General features: G+C 41.0%; 1 protein-coding gene across 1 annotated transcript in view; it reads right to left on the bottom strand.

Annotated features, from left to right (window-relative positions):
* ush2a (Usher syndrome 2A (autosomal recessive, mild)) overlaps window positions 1-19,200 on the bottom strand; it is a gene marked incomplete at its 3' end in the record, with an annotated part of 191,303 nt that overhangs the window by 51,547 nt on the left and 120,556 nt on the right. Inside the window, exons 55-63 of the mRNA XM_079186116.1 lie at window positions 18,881-19,044; window positions 18,487-18,696; window positions 15,945-16,147; window positions 15,749-15,861; window positions 14,326-14,545; window positions 13,008-13,176; window positions 12,665-12,886; window positions 1,760-1,983; window positions 660-999 (exon numbers count right to left, since the gene is read on the bottom strand). Of these exons, the coding sequence (XP_079042242.1) occupies window positions 660-999; window positions 1,760-1,983; window positions 12,665-12,886; window positions 13,008-13,176; window positions 14,326-14,545; window positions 15,749-15,861; window positions 15,945-16,147; window positions 18,487-18,696; window positions 18,881-19,044 (1,865 nt within the window). The remainder of the gene's footprint in view (window positions 1-659; window positions 1,000-1,759; window positions 1,984-12,664; window positions 12,887-13,007; window positions 13,177-14,325; window positions 14,546-15,748; window positions 15,862-15,944; window positions 16,148-18,486; window positions 18,697-18,880; window positions 19,045-19,200) is intronic.

Here is a 19,200-nt window from a genome sequence, read left to right as displayed (position 1 = left end):
TACAACACAGATAGAGTTACTACGTTAACAGCAACCAATGTACAGTCCAACAGCTGTCTTGGTGTGTGTGTGTGTGTCTGTGTGTGTGTGTGTGTCTGTGTGTGTGAGCGTGTGGAAGGGCATCTGTCTCTAAAGCCCGTTGATTGCAGCGGCTGACACATTTAGAGTAAATGCAGAATTGGTTGGTGGTGCTGCTGACTTTAGGTTTACATTTTTCAGCATGTAAAGTTATAGAAAGGTCTGAGAAAACTACTTGTGTAATGTCACTCAGGTAACTTGAATAAACTACAATCCTCATGCCCAGGACAGAAGACTGTCTAGCTGCTATCAGCTAAAATTGTAGTTTCCAAATACTAACGTCTGAAGCAGAATACAGTAAAGAGCAGTGATTGGAAAGGGAGGCTGAAAAACCTGCTTGATCAAAGAGCAATTGGTCGGACTTGAAGAGGTACAGGAGGCATTGAGCGGTACAAACATTTTGGTTTAAAGAGAGATAATGAAACAGGCAAATTTTATTGGTGGCAAAACAAATGTGTCAAATTGGTCAAAAAAGGTAATACGAATATACTAAACCTAAGCTATGCTAATTACTATGGAAAAGTACAAGTTTAGTTATTTAAAGTTTAGCCTATTGTTTTCCACCGAACACACACAATTACCTGTATAGGTGTATCTGTTGGCATCTCCGCTGTACACTACCTCCTCATGAGATGGACACAGGCTCCCCTCGAATTGCAGGTTCCCAGTGTGTGTGTGACTGTATGCCTCAGCCATTTTGTATGTGTTATCACTTCTGTTTGTATTTGTAGACAGGCCCCTAGTGAGAGTTTCATGAGTGGTGTTGAGGGAAGGTGAGTATGTTGTGGAGGGTTTATCGGGGTGTTTCTGCGCAGACAGGACCCATGTGCAGGCGTTCGTGGATGGATCGAGGTCACACGAGCCACAGTAAGCTGTAGAAGCTGCAGCTACAGGACACACGGCGCCCTGCAAACACTGGTGCTGCACAGAGGTGGAAAGGAGAGGCAGTTAAAGATGGAGAGAAAAAATCGTAATTTTCTGTCAGTGATTTGTCTACATGATTGCACTGCACACTGTCACAACTACCACAGAAACTCATCTTATAGAAGTTTACTATTATCTTTTACTAATTCTGAAGCGTTTCTCTTCGTCTCTAACACACAATACGTGTAGCTATGTTCGTGTTTGTGTGTGGTAAGCATGGTCCTTAATGACATCATTAGAGCTAATGAGAGTTCCTACCCTTTGTCCCTGTGAGTGTGCGCCTCTGTTTGTGTATGTGTGTATGCGCCTGCCTGTTTCATGCTGACATAGGAACACACAAACACCACATGACCCCAGTTGATAAATGGAAGATGGCCCAATCCCCAACTCCTGATGTGACAATGAGTTTGGGGGAGAGGGAGAGAGAGAAATTCTATCTACCAATATTGCTCGAAGATGACCTGCTTTTGAAACACTCCTAGTTAACATTTAATCCACAGAGAAAATGTAAAGGACATATGGCACAACTCTACACATGAAAAATAACATAGAATGTGTCAAACTACTACTGTATAAAAGAACAATTGACGTTTTAAAAAGTGATTTATGATGTGCCTCACATATCATATACCGTATGTCTACGAAAAAACATAAATAAAACAGTATAAAAACAGAGAGGATTTCACAAACTTTAAGACGACATTCATTTACTAGTGCATAGACATAAACACAGAGACACACACATTCTCTCACATACCTGTATCAAGAGGCCGGGTGTGGGTTCATCTGCACACACGTGTCGTTGAGGGTCGTAGCCAATCCCATTGCAGCATTCCTCCTCCTGATGTATGACCTTTGACCCACAGCACTGCAGTGTCACTGTGGCATTGCCAGCAGGGTGCATCGTGGGATATCCGTCATTACTCACACAGCACAGAGAGGTTGAAGAGTTTATATACTCCTGACCACAGCAGACAAAACCTAAAGATAAGAAAACATGCATCACATTATTGTTTTGAAGAAATGTTCATTTCTGAATGTACTGTAGCAGGAAAAGATTTTTTATGGAACACCTTCCACTGCTCATTTACAGACTACAAAAGACGAGTGTGTCTTTTAATTCTCTAATGAATCAGTTTTGAGTTCTGGATATTTAAATTAGCTACAAATGTATCACACAGATTTATATAATTTACATGCTGTGGTTATATTTGTACATTCAACAGTGAAAGCACGGTTTTGTTTCTCACTTTGATTGTTTTCATCATCACCTCTTCTTGTCCTCCTCTGCTTCATCATACTCAAGCAAGGAATCCTCAAATACTACTCATCCTATTATCATTTCTTCCTCTTCTACCTCTCCTCCTTTGTCAATCCCTTCCCTTTGCCTCCTCTTGTTTTATGTTCCTCTTCTCTCCATACTGTAAAAAGATCCAGGCCATGCAGTATTGTCTCTCCTCTACACTTCCCAAACTCTCGTTTCGTCTTCTCCTCAACCTCTATTTTCCCGTCTGCACAGAAACAGTATTTACGCTGCTCTAAATATTAGTGTGCATCTTCTCTTATCGACTCTTATCCTCCCTTTCCTCTTCTCCTCCCCTGTACGCCTCTTTTTCTCTCCTGTATTCATCTCTTCGTACAGCAGTAATATTCAGGCTATGCTGTCGAAAGTGTGCAGGGGGAGAGGAAGTGTGTTTTTCTGAGAGCTGCCATCTCTGACAGTGATAGGTGATGTCTTTCTGCTACCACTTCACCTTCAGCAGCAAGGTGACATTTAAAATACATGCTATCACTCCATTTCCCTGTAAATGTTTTGCAGCTGAATATCAAATTTCAAGCCATGTTTCTCCACATTCTCAAGCGCTTCATATTTCAAATTCAAATGATTTGAGTCACTTTGGATGATTGACAAATAAAAACTGTTTAAGTGTCTGTTCATTTTAAGTCGAAAGAATTGTTCTTGGTGGAGAAAATATCATTTTCGTCTACAGAAACGCAAAAAGTTATACATTATTCTGGTTAGAAAAGCTGCTGATGAAGTCTATAGGCATATAAAGTCTTCTTATTGAGTAACTACGGTGACGTTATGTTATGTTTTAGTACTATACTGACTACATGAACTTGTTTCCACCTTCACACAATTGTGATACCCCAAAATAAACATGAGGGTGACACAAAACTGGCAGCAGCTCTTAACTTAAAGAGGAGCTACAAAACAAAAAAAACAATACATATCATACTATGGCAATGGCGTCATATGTACATGCTGCGGCCGGTAGCTCCCATGAATTTCGCCACAGTTTTGTCTTGATTTGTTGTCCTCTCGTGTTTATTACTGAAGCACTTGAGGCATGTGACAGAATACACTCATCAACACCGAAGAAGGGATTCATTCGAGGGGAGCGCACCTTGAGGCGATCCCCGCTTACGCCATTGAAAGCAGGGTCGACCGCCCCAGGGGGAGAGGCAAGATGGAAGCTGAGCTAACCCAGCTAGGACCTGAGGCGATTCCACCGCCCGGTCTGCTCCTGGCTTATGTACGGTGGCAGGAACATTTTGCCTAAACCACGATTGTGACTGTTGTGCCCACATTTTTACAGAGACCTGGCTCCATTGTGGCATACCGGATCAAGCTGCACTTGGAGGGCGGACCACGGGGACAGAACCCATGAATATCACAGTTTTTTAAATATGGGACCTGGTGCCTTCTCTCCAGTGGCGCTCCTAATAACACAAGTTGAGCCAATCTGGTTACTTTGGCGTATTAGCTTAGTTGAGGGGGAGGATTGTCAAGCTTTGGCCGTACAATGGATTAGGACTATAATATTGTCCTGCTATAATACTGAGTCAGCAAAGTAACCCCCCACTGTGAGAATGCATTGAAAATACAAATGAGCATGGCATGGCACGACACAGCTCAACTAAAATATCATAACCGGGCTGATGGAAAAAGGACAAATTGTATTTTAATGAGAGTCCAATTGAAAAAAAAGCTTCTCATTTTGAATCAGACTGAAATGTTATAAGAACCCCTCGGTCTCCCGTGATTATTTAGTTTATTTATAAATAATCTAACTTTCATGAGGTATTTAGCAAATTCATCCTAACAGCCGATGACATACTGATCTGTGGCACTATCTACCCCCAGCTGTGTTGCCCATTTTATTTGACAGCAGACATTAAACACTAAGTCATTGCATTGTACCATGGCCTCGCCCTTTAATGGGGCTGCAGCTAGTTGTGGAGTGATAAATAACTTATTGTTTAACAACCCAATCAGCGCTCACTCTTTGCGCACATGAAAAGCTGTTCATTTAGGCAATCATTTCACTTAAAGGCCAGAAGTGGAGGATGGCAAATATTTTCTCCTGTGCTGTTGCTGTGCATTATATCCTCACCGCATCCATCACAGGAAACATGTGACAGGAAAATGCATGTGTATGTATGTGTGTGATTGTGTGACATAAAGGCAGTCTGACGGCTAGTAACTCACTTAGCAGCGGCAGCTGTTGCAGAGTGGGGGCTTGGTGGCCAATTCCCCCAGCGCCTTACTTCAGCTTCAATGACGCGCAAATAAACAGCTCAACACTTTTCCAAAATAGCTTCCTTCCACTCATCCCTCGTCCTCTCGGCATCTTCACCTCTACTCCTCCCTCCCATCCGGACACCAGGCCCTCTGTGACTCACAATTTTTACTTATTTGTCTCACTTCCATTTACTCCCAAGCAGTCAGACTGTCTTTCCATGTATCGTTCAACATGGCTCTGTTCAAAAACACTACATATCTTGATTCTCCCTTTCGCTTCTTCTGACTCTAGGAAATGGCAACTTTATCACCTGTGACCTGAAGTTCAAGAGTTATCTCCTGCCGCTTCTCCACCCTCAATCTGTTCTTTCTCTGATCATTCTTTTTTAGCCGCATCCCTTACTTCCACCTGTATCTCCCAATATCCACAACGGTCTTTGTCGTCCCTCTGTAGTCCATGTTCTACCTTCTTTTACTTCGTCCCTTTTCTATCCCCAATGTTTTAATGTAACTATTTTTCCCATCATACTATTAATCCGCCCTTCTTTCTGTTCCAACATTTCTACTTTCCCCTCCACTATTGCGCTCTCTATCTCTGCCTCCATTCAGTTTATAGGTCTACATTAGCTTGTTTACTGCTCTGCAGCTAAACTTCACTACTGAATTATCACCCATTCAGCAGAAATCCAATCCCTGTCTTTGTAAGCGTTATCTGTTTGGGTTTGTGTGACATGCTTGCACATTTGTGATACCGTTTTGAAACACACACCTACTATTTTCTCTTCCTCTCTGTAAGCTGTGTGCGTTTGTGCATGCATATGCATGTGAGTATATGTGTTGACAACATTTGATCACACACCTCTTGTTTTCTCTCTTGCATTGCAGAATGCTTCAGCCCTAATCTTCAGATTTACGTTGGATTTGCATACATTCGTTAATAGCATCGGGAGCGCCGCGTCAACATAAGGTGCTTAGACAACGAGAATTATTATTAGGGTTTCAGTCATTCCACTTAATGATAAGTCAATATTTAGCCCTGCCAATGAACTACTGATAAAAATGTGTGTTGTGGATTAGGGTTATCCGAGCTCTCTAGGAGACCAAAACCCCTCCACAACTTTAAACAAACCAAACACTTTTAAATACCTGAATATATTACAAGGGGTTTGGCACAAAGTGCAAAGCAAGTGCACACATACTCAGTCTGTGTTCATGCATACAAGCACACACACAGTCACATTGAAGAAGCTTTCATAGACGCACACATCTGCACACTCATACACAGAAAGGATCAAGCACATAAAAGCTGATGTCGTTATTAAGTGCAAGCTTATCATAAGATACACAAAATATATTGGTATCGGCATATATGCCGGTCAATAAATTACAAAAAATTGCAGACAAGACATGCTAAAGACATGTTTGAAAATGCGTTTTTGATTTGAATTCAATCTGTTGACATGACTATTGGTTGGAGAAAGCTTTACTGTATCTTATATCTGATAAACAGAAACAAAAAAGTACCTGCAAAATATACATTTATACATGTATTAATACATAAAAATGAACGAGTCATCTGTGACAAGCTATTTCAGCGATCAAAGATTCTGAATTGATGCAGACTTGTAGAGTACACACTGTAATACACTTTTCATTTAATGTTTATTATAGTTCAGAATATAACTTTCCATGTTCTGATTTTCAAAAATGTAAATGTATGGGGGCATATTTTTATACAACATATATTGAATGTCAGCTCCACTATTTATGCATTTTTGTTGAGTTATTGTTTATAGTTGATACACATTTAATTTCCTGCTTTGAAATCCTGCTCAATATGTTGGTGGTCACAATAATAAACAATAAAAAAAACTACATCAGTTCTCATGAAACTCTCAATAAAGGGTATCAGCCTCAAATATCCAGTGTCGGTTGGGCTCTACACAAACATGCACACACACACACTCTCTGCATGAGGGAGGGTTTGTGTGTTGAGTGTGTGTTGAGTGTGTGTACGTGCGCGCACTTTGTGCTCCAAAGGGGCCAGACTATATGCCATGTCGAGAGATGAAATCGCAGTAGATTGACTTTTTCACACAGTGCACAGTGTTCCCATGTGGACACACACATGTGGATGTTAGGGCAGCAAGCACACACACACACACACACACATAATCAAAGACACGTGCACACACACACACACCTACTCTTTTCCCAGCTGACTGGTTGTCCTCTTGTCTTTCTGACGTCTTTTTTTTATTCATCTCAACAGCATTACCAGCTGGGCATGTGTGTGACATTGTGTGTGTGTGTGTGTGTGTGTGTGTGTGTGTGTGTGTGTGTGTGTGTGTGTGTGTGTGTGCATCTTTGGCTGTATGAGTCTTGAGTGTTTGTTTCAGTGTGTGTATGTGTGTGCTGAGCTTAGGGAAATGCTTTGGTGGCAGTTATATTTTCACCACTCTACAGGGATTCACTAAAAACTGAGACACAGCAAGCAGCTGTTCCTGTGTGTGTTTAAAGTGTCTGTGTGAGAAGAGCGACTGAGATGAAGATAGACATTGTTATAAAGATATGAACAACTAAAAGAGTTTGACAAATGGATAAAACAGGAAAAAACTATTAAAAGAAGGGATATGAGAGTAAGTTTAGCTGAAATAAAGAACATAACATACTGTATTTTGTAGTCTCCTGTGGATGCACCAAAATCATGTGTTGTGTTTATGTGGTTATCAAGTACATATCACGTGAATCAGAATCACCGTAATTAGCCAAGTACGTGTGGACATACAAGGAATATGACTCATTTTTTTTCATCTCCCTTAATGTATTTATACAGAAATAGAAATAACAGACAAGGACAAGGGACAAGGACAAGGAAGATGGACAAATACAGGTAAAGGACAGACAGGACTGGAATGTACAGAAGTAGTGAAAAAGATAGGTGTACATATAAATTATACAAAAAGCACCAATGACCAACAATAAAATAAGAAATAAAATATCTATACACAAGCCAAGTGTTCTGCAAGTTGTAAGATAGAAGATAGAGAGAGATATAACCGTTTTTGTCAGTTACGGAAACAAACTCTTTTATCAAATCATAAAGATGTAAAATGATTAAATGAATAAAATGACGTAAAGAAGTGTCAGACAGCTGAGTCTTTTTGTTGCCGTCAACAAATTGACAGAATTCAAAGAAGGAATTTTCACAAAGAACTGAGACACACTTATTTCATTGGTTTGGATAACTTTGTGTACAGCTTTGATTCAGTGCAAAAAAGCCTAAATTTCATCTGCATCAACACCCCATAAATTAAGTTTAATAAGCTACTCTTTATGTTTTTTTTATTCATTTGTTTCATCAATGTGCATGCAAAAGCTGCAATCTTTTGAAATGAATGATTAGCCACTGGGAATGCACCTTCACCATACACTGGTTCAAAACAAAGGCACACAAAAAATTAAAACATTTTGAAATTCAATAATGGGCACCTTCGTCTTTTGACCTTAACAGCAGCATGACTCGCCCGTTAGTTGAATAAAGAGTAACTAAAACATCACAAACACTGTTTTGTAGGGATAACAGTTGAATAGGAACAAAAGGTTTTAATGATTGTAAAACACAGTTATGCAGAAGTATGTAGCACAACTATGCACTATTCCGATGTAACTTCATCCCGTAGTCACTTATAGCTAAGTAGGAAAAATGTCAAAGTCTCTTTGTGTGGGTGTTCTTGTGAGTTCAATACTCTCCCTGCTCATACCTGGATGTTATGTCTTTTAATATTTTTCAACTTGTAAACTTTTGATAAATCCACAATGTTTAACTGCAACAGAATATAAAAATAACACGAAGGCAAACACACACACACACACACACACACACACACACACACACACACACCACACATCGCACACGTGTCCACACGGCAGATTGTCCTCATCTCTGTGTTCCTGACAGCCTCTGGTTTTATTCTTGCCAGTCATTAAAGTAAACCTAATAGAAAAGCCATCATCATAAATACATTAACAGAGAGAGAAATGTCTTCCTGTGTTCAGAGAGTACTCGATCTTCTAAAGCAGCCAGACGCTGCTGTTTGGAATGCACTACTGTTGGCCATTTGCTACCCATCATTGATGAGGGGCTTTTGGCAATGATAAACACACACACAGACACACACAGACACAGACACACACACACACACACACACACACACACACACACACACACACACACACACACACACACACACACACACATACACACAGGGAGACAAACTGATGAGAATCTTTTGGCAGAGATAAAAAAGAACATGTAAAGGGTGCGTCTCTCTGCATAAAGAAACATGTGAAAATGCACACACATTGAGATACATATACAGATTCAGACAGCCACATACAGAAAGTGAGGCATGCATGCACCAAGTTGAAGTAATAAACCATGCACACTTGCACACACTTATACACACAAAACACATCTACTCTCACAAGTCCGCCAGGCTCTGAGTGAGCTAGCTTAACTACTGGGATAATTTCCCTCCAGCAAATGGTCACTGTGCCCTTGAAAAACATATTTGATTATTACTTTTTTCTCCCCCTCCTCTTTTTTTCTTTTAGCATCATCACAGCCATTTTCATCACGCGCTCTGATGATGGCACGGCAAGGCGCGTTAAGATAACACCCCGGCACCGCCAGGCTTTTAACACTTAAACGGTGAAAAGGGATATTCAGATTTGTCCTTGAACGTTTGGATGGGCCTGCTGGGCTGGGACAGAGGGAGGGAAATGGGTGAAGGAGTTAAAGAAATGCATACATTTTTTAAGATTCACTTGCTTTAAGAAAAAGTGAGGTGGGGAGGGCATTCATGGTAGCAGCCCCAGTGAGAAATGGAGAAGGTGGGGTTGAAGGGCAGATGGAAGAGTTAAAAAAACTGTACACTATAAAAAAAGAAAACATGTGAAGGGGAAATGATTAGTGGAGCGCACACAGCGAGGCGGGGGACTTTGGGAGAGTCAGGGAGCAACGGGAGGCCAAAGACACCACACACGTTCCTCTAAACACCATCTAATCTCACCTAAATCCTAGCTAAACATCTTACATACAAACTCAGAGAGAGAGGAAAAGAGGAGCAAATGAAGAGCTTAAAAGTTGGTCTCAAACCTGCAACACAGGAGGAAACGCTGCAAGAAAACTAAGGCACTCCTGTCCAAAAACAAACAGTATTTAATCTACTTGAAAGTGAAATGAAAGCTGTTTAAACAAAATGGCAGATTTGGAAGGGAAGGATTTAGCATGGAGACTTTGTGTTATTGTATAACAACTAGAGAATGTTGAGGAAAGGATTATAGAGACCATCTCAATAATACCCCAAAGACTGTAACTAGACAGAGTAGAAGCAAAGTCTGTAGTTAGACTCGTAAAATGGAGGAAAATATATTGAAGGTGCACTTATACGCCAAAGTGCAAGTAAGGTGCAAGCCATTACATGGCAGGTGTAGATTGTACTGATTTAAACTGAAATCTGTTCTGTCACATGTGGATGACAGAGTACAATAAATGAAAAACACATTACTATAATTGGGGTGAAGTGGACAGGAATGAGGAATCAACTTCGCTAAACCTAAAGAAACATTTAGAAGAGCACAGTCCATGGGCTCAGCTTTGGCTTTGTTTCTTCTTTGGTACAGGTTGTGTGAGCTGACGTTTCTGACCCTGACTCCATTTCACTTGATTCGCACTGGTTTCCTGTTCAATAGTCTTGTGCACGTTTGTGTGTGTATGTGTGAGTGCTTATACAACTGTGTGGTGCATATTTTTGCACGAGTGTAGATGTGGATACAATTCTGTATGTATATACATACATGCTATGCGAGTGTGTGTGGTTGCGTATGAATGTTGTTGCATGTGTATGCTTGTGTGTATATCTACCTGTGCACATGTGCACGCAAGCCGGTACGTGTATCTGTTGCCAGACGGCTGTCTCCTGGCATTGCTGTTCCCCTGCAGTGTGTGTGTATGGTTGTTGACAGTGTGGACGGTAATGTGTGATAGATCGCACTTCAGGGACCCCATAATCACATCAGCCTAACCTAGTCTATCAGCTGGGCACAATGGGATACCCTTCACTCCTCCTTTAATCTGCTCCATCTAGCTCTTCACCACTCTTCTGTTCTCTCCGGGGTTTTTTTTCTTCTCTCATTTACTTTCCTTCCCTTTCTCTGTTTCCTGTATTTGATGCATATCTTACTTTTTAATTATTTTATTCCGTCTTTCTTTCATCATCATTTATGTTTAATTTTGCATTATTTCTTACGATGTAAATTTGTATAATAATGTTTTCTATTGTGTGTATCAAATTATACTATTTTCCTATTTTTTATTATATTTTGTATCAATCTTTAGGATTTAACTTATTTATTTTATATATAATTTAATGCAATCTGTAGTCTTCTCTCGCTTGCATTTTCTTTTTTTCATTCTCTTTCTTTCTTTTTGTCTTTCTTTCCCAAATCTGTCTCTCACTGTATCAGTAAAAATACAAAACCCTGGACATGGTGAGAGGCAGCGATGAGAGTGAGTGGTGCCAAGGTTAAGTAGCATATCCTATAATAGGTGTTGCTGTGTGCATGTTTTGTGTGTTAGTGTGAGTGTCTTGAAACAGACGTGTGGGGTCGAGGTTGCATAGCCGGCCCCAGGGCTCCCCGACAGCGCGGTGCACCCGGCAAATGGCCCTTAGCCTTGCTAGTGCCGCTAGCCCTGCGATCCATCATACCATATGTTCTCAATGGGGAAGCTAACGCTAATGACTGATGAGTGGATGGGAAGGGGGCACATAAAGGAAAGGAGGGGGAACAGGAGGAAGAGAAGGTGGTGGAAGGAGCGAGGGGGAGCAAGAGGCTAGAGGAAAAAGCAGAGGGAGAGGGAAAAAAAGTTGAGGAAAAGTAAGCCAGAAGATGACAAAGAGAGCAGAGGAGATGTGAAATAAATAACAAAAGGAGATGGAGTGGAAGAGGAGGTGGGGAGCATATGCACTCCTTGGGAGGGCAACTCAAATGAAGGATGACCATATAGCCTGCTTGGTTGGAAGAGAAAAGAGGATCTAGTGAAGGAGCAGAAAAATAAACAGAGTAATGGCGTAGGACACTGAAATTACTTGTCAAAACAAATTAACAAACAAAACTCTTAACATGAGATCAATGTTTGAGAGTGAGAACTCTAAAAAAGAGTATATTTGACTATTTCATGAAAATATAATAAAGGAGAGTAAGAAATGACAACGGCCATAAAATAAAAAAACTATCGCTAGTAAAAGTATCGCTTTTCTGATTTTTTGTTGCTTTTTTGTTAGCATGCACACATTTTAATGTGGGTAGGGATCTTGTGTGTGTGTCAGTGTGTTTGCGGCTAGGCTAATGGAGTACTATAGGCCTGCCCATATGGGCCATTGTTTATTTGTGATGAATAGAGTCCACGTGTCTGTCTCTGGCACTCAACACTAAGCGAACCCTGCCGAGGGCACCCTGTTGACTCTGTGTGTGTGTTTTCTGTGTATGTGTGGGTGCATGTAATATGTCTATATGAGTGTATGCGTGTGTGTGTGTGTGTGTGTAGGAGAGAGAATGAGTGTGTATTTGTCCTGCTGTGTGCTTGGCAGTGCCCTCAACGGTGCCATCCCGAGTGCGTTTCATCATCATCTGCCATGACAAAGATGTCTAATGACACACACACACACACACACATGCACGGTCCCATCTGTGCCATGGTATCCGGGTGCTTTGGGACACTGCGGGAGAGGAAGAAAGGGAAACGACCCCACGTTCCTGTACCATGTGTCTACCTCAACCCTTTTTGCTTTTCCCCCCGCCCATAAACATTAAGAAGACGTCACCAGGGACTAAACTCTAACAAAATCCTTTTTGGGCCAGAGTAACTGGTTTTCTGAACAAAAGGCCTTTTTGTTGATTGGATTGGAATAAAGGATTTTCTCAAAACAAAAACAGTTTCCTATCCAGAAGGATCAGCATCCCATCAAACTTCACCCAAATGTGCTTTTTTCATTCTTGGGCAATCTTTTCATTTCCTCCTTTATTCTAACAGTGGATTTTCATGTTCAAATCTGTGTTTTCTTCACTCACCTGGGATATATGTGTGCACTTCACCCCTCTCAGCATCACCGCAGCACACCAGAGTATCATCTACAATACGGCCTCCACAGCACCGGACCCCATAGCCATCATGGAGGCTCCCGCTACAGCAAAGCTGGCTGCCTTTCATGGAGTAAGGAAACCCCCCACAGCAGCTGTCACCCAGCCCTGCTGAGACCCGGCCCTGCTTGTGGTCAGGGCAGCAGTTTTCATCTACAAAGACAAAGACAGATGAAGGAAACACTTGAACGACATGGAAAAGATTAGACTCAAGTCAAGTAGAAAAGAGCAAACCCCATGCATGTGTAAACATATGAAGTGATTTGACACTCACCGGTTTTTACATGAATATAGTATCCTCCACAGCACTGGTGGTCAGGGAGAGCTGGGAGCAGTTTGCCATTGCAGCAGACCGGATTGGAGTAATTAGTCAAACCCAGGTAACTGCCCTCACAGCAATGGTGATGTGGTTTCTTAGTGTACAGTAGCCCACTGCAGCAAACCTGGTTGACATACAATACATTGACACAAATATGTAAACTAAATACACACAACCACACAGACTATCTGCCAAAGAGGAGGCCATTAAATCATTACGGGGAATGTTCCTTTGTATGGCCAAACTCCCTAAAAATGATTGTTAAAAGGCTTTCTTTATCTATATCACACCCATATTACCAAGACACAATGTTGTTTGTGGCATTTTTTTCTAGGTACTTGAGCGTGTCTCTTAAGTAGGTGTGTATGAGCTATAAATGTTGTCATTGTTTGTACCATTGGGTGCTGTGGGGGTAAACGTATAGCTGGCGGATTGACTGTGCCAACTTGGCTGGCATTCAATGACACATGGATGGAAGTGAACGCAGATGACAAGTTAATCTGTTTAGAGAAATTAATCACTGCGAGGATGACCGTGCATCCCACTTAAATACCGTGCACTCGGAAGAGGAAATGTGAGAGTATGTATTTGTCTGTGGGTCTCTGTGTTTCTTTTTGTGATTTTGTGTCTATGTCTGAGGTCTGGTGACTAATATCCTGAGGGAGTACACAGCAACACTGTATTCTCCACTTCAGATCAGCAGCCAAAGCAAAGACCCTGGATCCTCTATCTTGTTTTTACACATTGTTATTGTTGTACAGTGATTGATGATTGAGGTTTTAATGATTACTTATGACACATTCTAGTTAAAAGAGGCTCTTGAATTCAGGTGAAAAAGGGCAGAGGAGAGAGGATTAGAGCAGAAGAAAGATGAAAGACTGAATGTAGCAGAGCAGAGCAGGAGAAAGGAGAAATATCAGCCCCCAAAATGCCTTTTCTCAATACATCTATAATCAACATGTGTGTAATTAAATGCTTTTCAAAACAGTATATTATTTATTACATATGTCAACAATACACCATCATTACATGTTGCATGTAGAAGTATTAGTTGTTCCAGGTAATACTTCCCCCTTCTAAAACAATCAATATTGTATTGTATTAACCTGTAAATTGTGTTCATTCCATCAGCCCAGAATGCATGTTAATGCAGAATTGTCCATGCAAAATGTATATCATGAGTGATCAATAAACAAATGGATGAAGATTTTCCCATAGCCCCGCCTCATACAGAACAAATAAAATAAGCACCAAATGACCAGAACATAATCACCTGAATGTCAGGATGGAAGCAGGACATCCCACACACACCATGACTGGCGGGACACTGCAGGTACGAACATCTGAACCTTACACCGCCTGACTCTTCTCCCACAGAGAGTGTGACCCCCGTTGACCCACCGGCACATGACCTCAAGGTCCGTCTTAAAACATCATAGCCCAGCATGATCCCACTGGGTCTGCCTGGACGGGACCAGTCCAACCTCACCACCCTAATGGAGAGAGAGAAGGAGATGGAGAGTGAGAGCGAGATATGTTCTCCTTCACACTCCTTTCACACTACTGGGAGGCACACAATAACTTTATCATACCCAGACACACACACACACACATACACCATCACACACACACACACACACACACACACACACACACACACACACACACACACACACACACACACACACACACACACACACACACACACACACACACACACACACATACATGCATTCATGCATGGTTAATGCCTGACAAAGTTGAGTTACAGTGTCAGAGTGTGTGTTTCTTTATACACTTCTCACTATTGATTTTTCTCTTTTTTATCTCTGACATCTTTGGCAGGAGAAAGACCTGTGTAGTGACTCACAGAGTTACAACTTACACCGTCTCCTACACAGAAAATGAGCCACAAATCACCACTTCCTCTGCCACTGTAAGATTTGCAACATTGAGATTTAGGTCAAATGTGGGAAGCAGAGCATTTTAAACATCATTAAATACAACTGACTGCAAATAAATCAGTTTACTGTCATATTTCATAAATGTTGATAGCTACTTTAAGGTTATATGATTATATTAAATGGTCAGAAAACTTTGATGCATTAGTGTATCCAAAATTATTATACGGTTTATCAATAATTACTACTAAATATTTAATTCAGTATTTCAATCTTGATAGACTACTGAAGATGAATAGATGCAACAGTCACTGTGTCTTCAACAGCTGTGGGTTTTAAAGTAGCTGGAATAAATATAGTTAATGTCCCTTTGCCCGCAAAATCTGGTTTTAAAGTACAACTGAAATTGCATTAAAAAATGTTTTAAATAATATTATTCTATATTAATATACAGGTTACTAGTGCTGAGTAAAATTACATTTTCATACAGTCCTGTTAAATCTTGCCAGCATCTTGTGCTGCCTTCAAAAGACAAAATACCTCCACCATTTCACTCTGTTAGTGCCAGCTGTATTGATTCTACCGTGTCAAACATACAAACCAACCTTCTGCGCTGTCGATAAACATCAACAATTACTACACTCAAACCAAAAGCTTTACAGTTTCATGAATCTAGATGGAACACTTTAAAAATAGTTGTGAACAAATATTCCCATTAAGTGGGAATTAGTAGAAAGTCCATGCAGAAAGTTAAAGAATTACTGCAAAGACATTTGCAAAACATCTCTGCATTACCTGGGCTTGATCACGTGTGCGTGCGGCGCGGCCAAGTCGGCAGGCAGGTCCTCAACAGTAGTTGTCTGAGTAATATTACTCCGCACACATGCATACACAGTACAGACCTCCACCTGAAAAACACAAACACAGCAGACGTAAAGTGCATTTCTGTGTCTGCGTTTGGGTGAGCATATCTGATGTTGATGGTGTGTACCTGCACGTTGTAGACAGTGAAAGGCAGCAGGTCGCCCAGCAGGTAGGAGCCTGAGCTGTTGTCTACACTGCCATGAAGACGGCCATTAAGGTAGATGGAGTAACCAGTAACTGCCCCATTGGGCCGTAGAGGAGGGAACCAAAGCACACGAACTGTGCTGCTGTTAACCGGAACCACCTCTGGGGCGGAGAGCCCGTCTGGCTCTGAGGATAGCACATGTGAGTACAGAAAAACCCCAATTGTTTGAATGTTTTACAGCTTGAAGATACGAACATTCGAGATGCGGTCATCTTCAAATATGCAAGTTTAATTTGTGGTCTGAGGCCAATGCTCTCAACATCACATGGAATCTTTTGCACATAGACTACCTTGACTGTTGGGATTGGTGTTATGATTTACATTTTTAACGTCAGGAAAAAACAGCTATGTCAAAACTATGTGCTGTGACTATGAGGTTCCCAGTATGCACTGATGATATTCTATAACATGGAACATTCTCAACCTTGGAATACACTTTTAACATATCTCACTCAAGAAGTGTATATACACGAGTCATGTATCAGTGTGTGTGAGAGGGAACGAGATAGACATGGGAGGGAGACCACCTGCGTGTGTGCAGTACAGCGTTGCAATTGTTATCTAGCAGTAAATGAAATGTAGAGCAGTGGGCTGGGTTTAGGTAGGTGCATTGGAAGCAAATGAATTGGGTTAACTTCACTTACCTGAGTGCATTTTCACTAAGAATAATAGATTGACTTTGCACGGTCAGCTCACTCCCTCACTTTTTCTCTGTCTTACAGGCAGTAGTACATGACAGTCTCTACCTTCCTGTGTTATTATATTCTCTCTGTCTTTCACTGTCCTGTCGATCAAATTCCCTTTGCCCTTGATAACTCCTGAAAACTCCTATGGTGATTAATTTAATATGGCAACCAAGAAGAAGTGAATGACAGCAGAAGATATAGTAACAGTGGGCAAAGAGTGGAAGACGGAAAACATAGTATCATTGATTGCATAAAATGTTCTTCAAACATCAATAGAATAGAAAAGCGAGAAAGAGAACCAAACAGAGGGAAATAATATGAGACGGTGTGTGAGAGAGGTAATCATACAGACTCCATCTATTATTCTAAGTGAAAATGCACTCAGCTAAGAGAAGTTAACCCAATTCATTTGCTGCCAATGCACTTACCTAAACCCAACCTACTGCTCTACATTTCATTTACTGCAGGATGGCATTATCCACGCAATACTGCACACTGAGCCTCTTTCACTCACGCACACACAGACAGACGCACACATTTTTCTTGCCAATTAGTCTTGATGTTAGCATTGCCCTATAGATTGCAGGCCATGTTAGGATGGTTGGTAGGGTTGAGCTGCATTTGGCCTTGGTCTGTGTGTGTATATGTGTGGGTGTGTGCACACTCTTATGGCTGTAAAATAATGAAATTACCTCCAGAGCCCTCTCAGTTAAACGAGCCATGCTTTGCCTTTAGCACCTAATGATTTTCTAATGTTTTTAATGCACTTTTTATTATACTGCTCAGATTAGAGGAAAAGAGAGAGGCCTCTGACATATGATAATACTGAAAATGAATGCACTGTGAGGGGGAAAAAGAGAAAGAGGGATGGCGAGAAAGCGGGATTGAGAAGTAAATCGTGACAGAAGGAAAACAACAGACGGATTGAACGGCCTCTGACAAATGATTACACAGAGTGATTTGAAAGCGAACTCTTAAATGCTGAGAGAGGCTGTGACTTTGAGAGGAAAATAGTAAGAAAAGTTGTGGTGATAGTTAGCTGACCCTGCCTGAAAAGGGAAAAAACAGATCTGAGAACTGATGTTCTTTGTTCATATTCCATTTAATACTCTGTCTCAAAGTTCCAGATTTTACATCTCGATAAAGAGTCTGGTGTTCGTTCTACAAATATAACAGATCATGCAGAGACAGCTAAAATTGTGAGAACTCTATTAAAGATGTTTGTCGTGATGAGGTCACTGCATATTTTGGTGCCAGTTGCCACTTTTAACATAACATTTAACTTTACTTATTTTTTTGTTTTTTTTTCTGTAGAATTTTATTATTTTTTGAAAAAGATTATGTGATGTATTGTAAAGTATGGTAATTATAGCCCGCATAAGACATGGGAACAGCTTTGTTTGCTGTCTTGTTTGACAGGTAGAGCATTGCTAGTGTGTGGTTGTGTGTGCAGTCTGTGTGCGTTAGTCTGCGTGTGGTGCCAACAATTTTTTTTTACAACACCTTAAATCTGGCTCATACACACACTTTGTATTGATTTCATGCCTCTCTACATGATGTGTTTAACATCTCCTGAGAAGCACAGAGTTGGAGAGAAATGCACATTAACACAGACCCCTGTCTAGGATGTATTGAATTTATATAGTGTGCATGACACACTCATATCTACTTACAGTACTGTGCACAATAACACCCGCACGCATATCCGAAGTAAGAAGGCACATTTTGACCTAATTTCTAAGATCAATTGTTCAAATATCACACAATTATACACATACCTCCATCCTCTGTGGTGACGTTAACCTTTGCCTTAGTTGTATTATGTGCTCCGTTGGACACCTGTACTGACAACAGATATGTGGTGCTGGGCCAAAGGTCACTTATCACTGTGGACATGATCTCAGGGGGGAAAGCCAAGATTTGACTTAACCGGGAAGACATTATTGTCAGAAAGTAAGATTCCACCTCTCCCTGTAGGTCTTGCAAAGCTGAGGAAGACATGAAGAGAGAGGGAGAAGAGTGAGGGAGCTATAAAAAAAAAAAAAGTCTGCAGAGTCACTTTTCACTTTTTGATCATTTACATGTCACAGAACAATTTCCGTAGAATATACAACCATGAAATAACTTTGCTGGGCCGACTGTGTGTGTGTTTAAAAGAGAAGGCAATCTTACAGGGTTGGGTCCAGGTGACATGTACAGCAGTGTGATTGACAGCGTGGGCAGACAGAGACGGAGGGTGGTGGGGAACCCCCGCCATGGTCACCGCGGTAACAATCTCTCCTGAGGAGTAGCCCACGTCATTCTGTACCACTAACTGATAATGGTAACGGGTGAATCTGTTGAGAGACAGTATTGGTGTTATTAATAAGGGGACTACATTAGCCGTGTTTCCATTCAATTGTCAAGCGACATTTAGCACAAAAAAATTAGGCACGTTTCCATCAACTTGTTTGGAGCAAATAAACTCGGCCACAGCGTATTTGTGCTAGAGG

Source organism: Pholis gunnellus (genome assembly GCF_910591455.1).
Source record: "Pholis gunnellus genome assembly, chromosome: 1".
Lineage (NCBI taxonomy): Eukaryota > Metazoa > Chordata > Actinopteri > Perciformes > Pholidae > Pholis > Pholis gunnellus.
The sequence above is the reverse complement of the archived record's forward strand: the minus strand, read 5'-3'. Positions and strand labels throughout refer to the sequence as shown.